The 10,329-nt window shown below is 40.5% G+C and overlaps 1 protein-coding gene across 3 annotated transcripts in view; it reads left to right on the top strand.

Moving 5' to 3' along the window:
• Positions 1–8,675, top strand: part of LOC141439176 (neural cell adhesion molecule 1-like) — a 126,090-nt gene extending 117,415 nt beyond the window's left edge. For 2 of the 3 annotated variants that reach the window (XM_074103344.1, XM_074103346.1), the window contains exons 15-18: positions 613–721; positions 1,115–1,254; positions 2,921–3,027; positions 5,558–8,675. In XM_074103344.1, the coding sequence (XP_073959445.1) occupies positions 613–721; positions 1,115–1,254; positions 2,921–3,027; positions 5,558–5,572 (371 nt within the window). In that variant the 3' untranslated portion in view covers positions 5,573–8,675. The remainder of the gene's footprint in view (positions 1–612; positions 722–1,114; positions 1,255–2,920; positions 3,028–5,557) is intronic. The other variant, XM_074103345.1, reaches the window with a different exon arrangement.
• Positions 8,676–10,329: the final 1,654 nt, after the last annotated feature.

Here is a 10,329-nt window from a genome sequence, read left to right on the forward strand (position 1 = left end):
AGGCTGCGCTGCCGTCGGTGCCGTACGTTTTGATTTTAGCTCGCTCGTCTTGCGCTTGCTTTGCGAGATGATCACCTTTTACGTTCGCGTACTCGTACTTATGTATTTTTTTGTATTAGGTATAGTTGTAAATTAGTAGTATATAAGTGTAGTGTAATGGTTTCGTGCAGGGACACATGAGTAGTATGTACACAGTCACCATCACCACTCCGGCGAATTTATAAATAATATTTTTTAATTTAGTATAATAATAATAATATAGCGGCATAAAATCTTGTTTGTCTAGACACAGACATAAGACAATTTTAAGTTAACTTTCGTACTAAAATTATTTGGTAATTAATCTTAATTATCAAATAACTTTAGTACGAAAGTTAACTTAAAATTGTCTTATGTCTGTGTCTAGACAAACAAAGCTTCTATGCCGCTATATTATTATTATTATAATTAATTAAAAAATATTATTTATAAATTCGAATAGACATCGACAACCCTAACCGTCCGCGCCGGAGTAGGCAGTTAAGTCTCCTAAAAGGTCGGAGTGTGCATACTTCTATTTTACTATGGTAACAGTATGCCATATATTTCCTAACAACAATCATTGGTTTCAAGAAGAGAACTCGTTGCGCATCACGACGAGATTCCCCGCGGCGGCTGCGCTGGCGGCTCTCGCTGCCATACTGACAGCAGCTGGCGCCATCATCGTCCTGCTCATACGCAGGTAAGAACGTGTTCTGGTATAAATCGTGTACCTTACAACCTATTTTCTCTATTCCTACAAGATCTTCACTGATAACTAAAATAAAAAGAGAATAGTAAGTTTTAGTTAAAAAAAAAAACATAAGTACAAGACTTTTGAGGACTGTAATTTTGTTGGCTGTACTTGCATTGTCATTCAAACTACATTTCCGTACCTTTCAAGTCGATGCCATCTTTCCGTCCTGCAGAGACGACCTTGGCTCGAGCACCAGGATGTCAATACCAAATTACTTATTGCAATGTCTCCAGGTTTACATACGTATGTCAAATGTCAAGTCAATCCGGCCACTGAAATTGGGTCAAATTCAACTTGCAAGATTTACATACATTGCTTGATACCGATGGATTTAAACAGGCGAAGCGAGAACTCTTCAAGCAGCAAACGTCCATCTCAGTCCGTGGTGCAGGTGGATGCCCAGGGGAGGAGATACCTCATAGCGTACCCACCAGCTGACAAGCTGGAAACCAAGCCTGACATCCTCAACCCTAAGCCAGGTTGGTATATTCTCCTGTATGCTACAATCTTGTCTTGACCGATTGGTCGTGGTCGTCAGTAAAGTAGACGTGGTCGGCAGTACACTTTCGTGATGATTCTTCTTACTTACTACGATGACTCAGCGATCCGAAGTGGACCTTGGTATCCGACACCAAAGAACGTCACTCTGATCTGCACTGGGTTGGAACTGCAATGGGCGATATCCTTCGTGACCTGGTTTTTCCAGTGGTATTTATGCCATCCGACTGGGCGTCCTCCACCTGGCCGTCTTACACCCGCCTCACACTCACAGCTCGATCCTCGTCCATCCTCTCAACTTAGCCAAGCCAGCGCAACTTTGCTGCCCTGAATTCTCCGATGATGATGATTCTTCTTGGGAAAATAATATTTGTATGTAATTTCATTATCCTAAACTTAAAGTACGTAAAAAAAACTAAAACAAATTATTTAAAAGCCCTTAGGCAAGGTTCTGAAGATGCTGGCATCGTTCGTACTCTGAACAGCTAAGCTAATTCTTTGTCCGAGGAAGCTGCCAGCTAATAAACTCTTTGTTATTTCCTTATAAAGCTTCAAAGCGTTAGGACCCCACAAACCAAGGGTCTTTAAATAAATAATAAACATCTAAAACACGAATATTTTCCTGAAAAGATCCATAACATAAACGAAAAGCTTTCATTACAAAAAGTAATCCAAAAGCCTACATAGTCCTAAACCCTTTTCTAACCCGTAAGTAATAAAATGTTACTAAGTCACTAAAGTAAGAGATTGCCAAGTATTTGATATCTAAGCCGCTCATATTGGAATGAGTCTTTACAGTGATGTTTAAATTTGCGCTTACTTACCTTCAAAAAGCGATGATTCTAAAAATTACTTTATATATTTAGAAGCACGTTACTTGATATCTCCGTGTAGTGGCCGATCGAAGGTTCTGTTATACTCGTAGATAGTTGTGGTATTAAATTGGAGTACCGGTTTATTTACGGTTTCGGCTGAGAAAAATCTGCCGGAACTACAACCAAACCGAAACTATTTTGTTTCAAAGGTGGTCAATGATTTTCTGGCTTGGTCGACGGCTTACAACCTGATAGGGGAAAGGCTAGGTGTTATCATCATCATGATCATCATCATCATCATCATCCCAGTCTATAAACGTCACACTGCTGGACGCAGGCCTCCAGAATGAGAAGGCTTGGGCTGCAGTTCCCAAGCAGGCCCAGAACGGATTAGGAACTTCATACAGACTATTGAATTTCTTCGCAAGTTTTGAAGGTGTCCTCAAAATGTTTTCCTTCAGCGTTAAGATAATGGTAATTTTCAAATGTGACTTCGCACATGAATTTCGAAATACTCAGATATGTGAGCCCGGGTTTGAACCTACGTGCTTCTGCTTGAGAGGCCATAGGTCAAACCACTAGGCAACCACGGCTTTTTTACAGTAGGAATATAGAATCCTTTTGCCAAACAATACCCGATATGTTTTTAAAACTGTCTCCAGAGCCTTTTTTAACTAAGGGTGAAGCCAGACGAATGTAATTTACCTAAATTGAATAAAGATATTTTGACTTTGACTTTGAAACCAAACGACTCACAACTCAAAAATTATAATACGCTTCACCCTAACTACCTGAGTTTGAATATACTTATCATGATCGTTTCTTGGTTTAGAGAGCGAGCCTCCACGGGTGGTGCTGGAGTCGAGCGACAGCAAAAGCTACACCATCAGAGAGAGCCAAGAGGTCGCATACGACCCATCCTCCACCGACGCACAGATGGTAACAAAGTTCATCATCATAACAGCAGGGCTACTACGAAACTCGAAACTCGAAGTTCGTGTCGTGCGGTCCCTCTCGCTCTCGTATTAAATAGTATAAGTGTCAGAGGGCACGCACGACGCGAACTTCGAGTTTCGAGTTTCGTAGTAGCCCTGCAGCCTTAGGACGTTCATTGCTGGACATGGCTTCCTCACTTAGACCTCCAGTTGCTTCGGTTGGTGGCCTGCATTCACCGAGAACCCGTAGCTTTAACCAGGGCATTGTTGTTGTAGACCACCTTGTTGGTAGACCTACGCTGCGCTTACGGATCCGCGGTCCCCAGAACTTTTCGGCCCCAACGGTTCTCTGTTCTCTGTGCTATATGGCCTAACACACCTACAATATAGCGATAACTGTGGCGTGGTAACAAAGTTAAGGACCAAAAAATGTTTACAAAAGAAAGAAAGGAAAATATTTTATATTCAGTCCAGGAAGTATCACCACTAAACAGAAGAAAAAATATACATCTTTATTTTAAAAGTTCCTGTACCCTGAAACGGCTCAGGATGACTTCGTCCACAGTCCCATTTCGTCACCTTCTTAAATCGTCCACAGTGCCATGTCGTCAGCCTACAATTCCTAAATCGTCAGCAGCGTCGTTGCAGGTGGTAGGACCTTTTGCAAGGTCCACCCGGATTGCTACCACCCGGATTGCTAATCCTGACGTGCAGCAGCAGTGCTTGAACTGTTGTGTTTCGGCGTGGAGAGTAAGACAGCCGGTTAAATTACTGGCACTTGAGGTATCCCATTAAGATCTAAGAAGAGTTAAGGGCCTCTAGGTTGGCAACGCATCTGCAATACCCCTGGTGTTGCAGATATTTATGGCCGGTGGTGATCTCTGACCATCAGGAGACCCACTTGCTCGTTTGCCATTCAGCCGAATAAAAAAAAATCGTCACCTCCCTAACTCGTCCACTTTCTGACGTCGTCCGTATCCCATTTTGTCTACATTCCTATTTGGACCACAGTGCCAACTCATCCACTTTCTTTTATACACCACAGTACAACTTGGTCAGCAGTGCCAACTCGTCCACGTTTACCAGACGTTGTCTCACAGAGATGGTCAATTTAAGCGTTTAAATAGCAAAATATCCCGAAAGTAATATTCAAAAATGTCTGGATAATGAACTATACAATAATGTTGACGAGTTGGCACTGGGGTCTAAATTGGAATGTTGACGTGTTAGCACTGTAGTCGAAATAAGACTGTTGACGAGTTGGTACTGTGGCCAACGTATCTACTAAAGCGGACAAGATAGGAAAGTGACGATGTAGGAATGTTGGTGAATCAGAACAGTGGACTATATGAGAATGAGCACCATTTAAGAAGGTGAGGAAATGAGATTGTGCACGAAGTCATCTTGAGCCGCTGAAACCAAATGTCATGTCATCCACGACTTCACGGTCCACGTCCACTAACAATAACAAAACGACTTCAATAATCGACGCGTTTATTCCATATCCTAAGGCGAAGGCTAGACATGCAGTAAATACTGTAATCTATCAATATGATCCATACTGATGGTTTTATATTACACTTCGCCCGCGTGGAATTCGGTTATCGCTTGCTGTTCCCTCGGGAACTGTGCATCTTTCCGGCATAAATAGTAGCCTATGTTACTCTATCTGGCCTAGAAACTATGTCTATGCCAAAAATCACGACGATCCGTCGCTCTGTTTCGACATGAAAGACGTACAAACATACAAACACACACACTTTCGCATTTATAATATTAGTATGGATCTCTTACTTTATAATTACTCACATTCGTCAATATACGCTAGACTATGATCAATAAATACCACAATATGTGTTAAATATCTGTAGACCATAATATTTATTGTACAGTCAAAGTACTTTAACTCATGAGCTACCATGGAACCATTTCACAGTAAACGTCATAGTGACATCGCATTAAATAACAATGAACATCGTAATGACTTTTCCTTTGTAAAAGGTTCCTTGACCGACGTCTAGCCTTCGCCTAATAGCGCCTACAGACTCACACCGAGGACCCCCGAGAAGCGTGAATGTGATCGCTTTCTCGCCGTCTCGTTCTCGCGCTCGCCTGTTCTCCAATCGGTGTCGGTATTTTCAAAGGGTTTCTCGGGCGAGACACGAGAACGGTATTACATTCTTGTTCGGTCTCAGTGCGACCGTGGACTTGCCGCTGCAATGTCGTCCATTCCGGATAACGATCGAGAATGCAAATGAGAAGGTCGGGAGTGTAGATGCCTTCTCGGTTTTTCGTGCAATTTCTCGGCAAGACTTCTCGCCGAGACTTCTCGCGTGAGTCTGTAGGCGCTATAAGACGTGTTGTTACTTACAAAAAGGATCCCCAATTAAACGTTAAAACTAAATTAATTCCCGAACCCAGGTGTACTGTAATTAAAACAATCACAACCGGTGCTAAAACAAAGCACATTTATTCACCCGTTGTACCTCAGGAGCCATTATTATATTAATAATTTAAATTTATTCCCATTTCAGATGGCCGCGAGATAGCAAAAGGAACCAGCCCTGTAAATATAATGTACCTTTGTAAATTCCAAATTGCCAACAATTGTTATTTAAGAGCACTTTGGCACGATATCGGAGATAAAGCGGAATATTTAGTAATAAACATAAGCATCAGTAGCGTGATGTAAATATTTTCGTTGGACCAGGAGACTGAGAGGAAATTGTAATTCCAGGCGGAGGGAGCGTATTCACCCTTATGTAGGTAGTTAGTGTTCTATTGGGCAAGCGGTTTGCTTCATCTTTCATAATGCGAACTGCTAAGGAATGGAATTCGCTCCCGTCGTCTGTATTCCCGCATAAATATAATCTAGGGCTCTTCAAGGCTAGAGCGAATAGGCTGTTACTGTACCAGTGAGATACACCTTTGGCCTCATGTGCACTTATAAGTCAGCGCACGTAAAAAGAGCTCTGGGTGGCTAGTGGAGGGGATACGTTTGCGCATCTGTCAATTGACAAGCCAATGGCGTGACGGCCGCGCGCGCCCTCCCGCGTCCCCCACTGCTCCGCCGCCAATTTGTTCCCAGTAGAGTGGACCCGAAAAGTAGAGTGTTTAACGCGAGACTAAACAACCATAATGCCACTCGAACTGCCGAATGGCTTGTTTTAGCCCCTTGTTGACAATCTACTATTATTATAATGAAAAGTATGAGTCTATGTCCACTAGGACGTTTCCTAACCAACCGTCGCCGTCGTATCATGTCGTATATCGTCGTCTGCGCTTGACATTCCGTTAATGACACGTTCCTATCACAGTCATGGCATAATACGGTGTACTGGGTAGATACCTTTAACCAGGCCGCTATTCACTGTATTACGATCGAATTTTTAATATGTAGCAGTTGGAGTTTACGACCCGGCACATCACTGAATGTCATGCGAGCCGTAACGCGAAGCCTATTATGTGCACCATCTTTGCACCAGTGATCTGTGATGTCAGTAAACACGAGTGTGGTAAAACACGTTTTAGAGTGCAGGTGGTAGGACCTTGCGCAAGGCCCGCCCGGATTGCTACCACCATCTTGCTCGCTAATCCTGCCGTGAAGCAGTGCTTGCACTGTTGTGTTTCGGCGTGGAGAATAAGAGAGCCGGTGAAATTACTGGCACTTGAGGTATCCCATCTTAGGCCTCTAGGTTGGCAACGCATCTGCAATACCCCTGGGGTTGTAGCTGTTTATGGCGGTGGTGATCTCTTACCACCAGGAGACCCACTTGCTCGTTTGCCATCCAGTCGAATAAAAAAAAAAGTCACGCCACTGATAAATGTCTAAAGCATAGAGTTCGCCTGAAGCTGGAAACCTACTGACAGCGGAGGCAGACACAGCGCGGTAAATAAGCGTGGTGTGGTATTCTGTGTGGCCTCTTTCACGTTAGCTCGAATATTCCGCTGTCCGTGGTTTCTAGCTTAAAAGAGTCGTGTCAAAATGCTAGTTATCAAAGTAAATCTTCCATATCATAGTTATTTACAATTATTTCAACTAGTATTTTATCTTCTGTTAAATGTAAATAAGTGTATTTCGAATTGATGAATGTATTAAATGTTTTTGATGGTGCTTTATCAATGTTTATTTCATTGCCATACCTCTATTTGTCTACACAATCAACAAAAACTCTTTTATTTACACTTGTATGGCAAAAAAAAACCATCAGACAATCAAATAAGAACTGGTTAATGAGTATTAAACGATATTGTAACGGATAACTCACGTCTTAAACCGACATGTGTTCGTGTGTGTGCGCGTGTTGCGGCAGCCGCCGAGTCGCGTGCTCCTGAGAAGAAGGGCTACGAAATAGCCCGAAACATGTCGAGCTAAACTCTGTTTAAGACGTGAGTTATCCGTTACAATATCGTTTAATATGAGTGAGTCTCACGGTAGTTTCATGTTCAAAATTGGTTAACGAGTTTATATTTACCTACACATATTATTTTCACAACCGTATTCGCGGTCTCCTTTGGCTGTTCTTTCGATGGAACTAGGTATTGCGTTTTTTTTTTCGCACTAGTTCCTTCACAAGACTTGAAGGCAGAATGCGTTAATTTTTTCGCCTTTGTTCCTTTCGTAGTAGCATCTTCAGTTCTTGCAAAGGAACAAAGGCGAAATAATAAACGCAGTTCTTCCTGCAAGTTTTGTGAAGGAACTAGTGCAAAAAACACGCAATAGTTCCATCGTAGGAACAGTCAAAGGAACTACCGCGAATAATCTATTGAGACAAAGAGGACAAATATATGTATAACTTATTTTAATTTGTCTTATGAGTATGACATTATCTCATAACATAAAAGCGGAACTCGTACCAAAAATAGGTGCGTATCTAGTCGCATAATTTTTCAAAGTCAAAAACATAATATACCTCTACCTACTTAATAATTGTCATAATTTTATCCCAGCGAAACTATTTTTGAGATATACAACTCTATAGGTTACATTAGGTATGTTTTATGTCAATTTTGAACAATTAATGGATGCAGAGAAAAAAGAGTTGCGACACTGAATACCTCTACGTTATTATGACAAACACATTATGACTTTATAAAATTATGCGAGCCAATATGGACCTACCAAAAATACCGGTACTAAAGCGGTATGTGTGGTACCGGTTATTACAATTTAGTAAAAGTGACAAATTCTGCATAAAAATAATTAATTTAATAAAAATAAAAATCATAAATATAAAGAATCTTATTTTATAAATTTGTACATAAATATTTGGTTACGTCCGATTTCAGCTTTATGTTACGATGTTCTTTATTCATTGATATTTAGGGGCTGTTTCACCATCCATTGACGGTTAAATCTGATGCCGTCTCTACTTGTTTTGTTCGAATAGACGGAGACGGCATCACATTTAACCGTCAGTTAACACTAATCAATGGATGGTGAAACAGCCCCTTAATGTCCTATAATTTAAATCAGAAAAAGTTGCCTATTTGAAAATTATAAGACGTTAGTTTTTTTACTCTAAATGTAAGATAGAGCATTATAATATAATTCGGATGAATTCGGATGGACCCCACATAATATTTAAATTATATTCGAAGAAGATAATTATAAATTTATAGTATTTAATGTAAATTATTGTAATTATAGAAATAAATGTTGACTCTTAAAGAAAAACTATAGTTTCTATTTCAAAACAAGACAGTTGTTTGACATTAAATTTACACAAATGGTTTAATCCTCTAAGACTTACCCCCTGTTTCACCATCCATTGGTTAAATGTGATGGCGTCTCTGTTTGTTTTGTTCGAATAGACGGAGACGACATCACATTTATCCGTCAAATAAAATTAATCAATGGGTGGTGAAACAGCCCTAAGCCAAGTATCTGTGAACATAAAGCTTAATTAAGCTCAGTTAAGTGGCTGTTTCACCATCCACTGATTAGTGTTAAGTGACGGTTAAATGTGATGCCGTCTCCGTCTATTCGAATAAAACAAATAGAGACGGCATCACATTTAACCGTCACTTAACACTAATCAATGGATGGTGAAACAGCCCCTAAGTCTTACAAAAAAAAACTAAGGCCGAAATGTAATGCAACTTGCACGATTATTCTTGTTAGTCTGTTTAGACTTAAATATCTGTGCTTAATACTTTTTACTTTTTGCCACGCACGATGTAGTTTTGAAATCAATTTGCATCGCTATTATTTCCGGACCGGTACAACTTGGAGATTTAAAAAACTACTCTTTTTCAAAGGGCCGGCAACGTATCTGTAACTAAACTTATGCTAGGTGTCCATGGGTGGCGGTGCTAGCTTTCCAACAGGTGACTTGCCTGCTCCTTTCCCCCTAGCAGATATATAACATAATTCTTTTGGTATAGTGTAATTCTTTTGGTATATGTAGAAATATAACATAATGTTTATTTTACTTTCCGGACTTTCATACCGCATTTCCTCCATTCCGCGATTATGCATAAATAAGTCCTTGTATCCGATAATAGGCAGATGTAAGCGTCAGAACGACCATTAGGACATTTCTTCGGACATTATAATGATAGATAGATAGATTAGATCTCTTTCTATTTGACAGGTTTCTCTGTCTATGTGACAGGGTGCCAATACAATGAATAATCTCTGTTCAGAAGAAATCAGCAAAAAACAGTAAATTCAAAACAAAAACTTAAGACTCATGTCAACTCCATAAATATAATTAACCGCGATTACATTCGCGCAAACCAATCTTACCTCAAACGTGGCCACTCCAATCTAAGCGTTCCCTATTTGCTAACCTCACTGTTTTATTCCATCGATGTACCATAACATACGTCGGTCCCTCCCAATCACCCGCGGGTCCCAGAGGCCCACAATTCAATTCCAGGCAGGCACGTTAGAATGCCAACTACTGCCCGGTAGAATTATTTATTTGGACATGGACGGACGAGATAAGTGAAAATGAGACGAAAAAATTGGAAGGAATTTTGTTAGTCTAGGTGGGTTTCGTGAATTTCATGTTTCGCTGAATGTTAGTTGACCTTGGAGTTCCGACATCTGAGGGGGGAAAGCTTCCTCTTAAGCGTTTAGGTACTTTTTATAAATACTGTTTGTCAATTATTTAATTAAATAAATCCGGATAACTCACGTCTTAAATCGAGTTTAGCTCGACATGTTTGGGGCGTTGCTTCGCATGATGTGATTTCGCATACAAAAAATAAAAATAAAAACGCCCGAAAAAAACGCTGCTTGAAAAGACAATTAAAAAGTAAAAAATAATTATGCGCTACCTAGCTGTTGCCCGCGACT

Source organism: Choristoneura fumiferana, chromosome 20 (assembly GCF_025370935.1).
Source record: "Choristoneura fumiferana chromosome 20, NRCan_CFum_1, whole genome shotgun sequence".
Taxonomy (NCBI): domain Eukaryota; kingdom Metazoa; phylum Arthropoda; class Insecta; order Lepidoptera; family Tortricidae; genus Choristoneura; species Choristoneura fumiferana.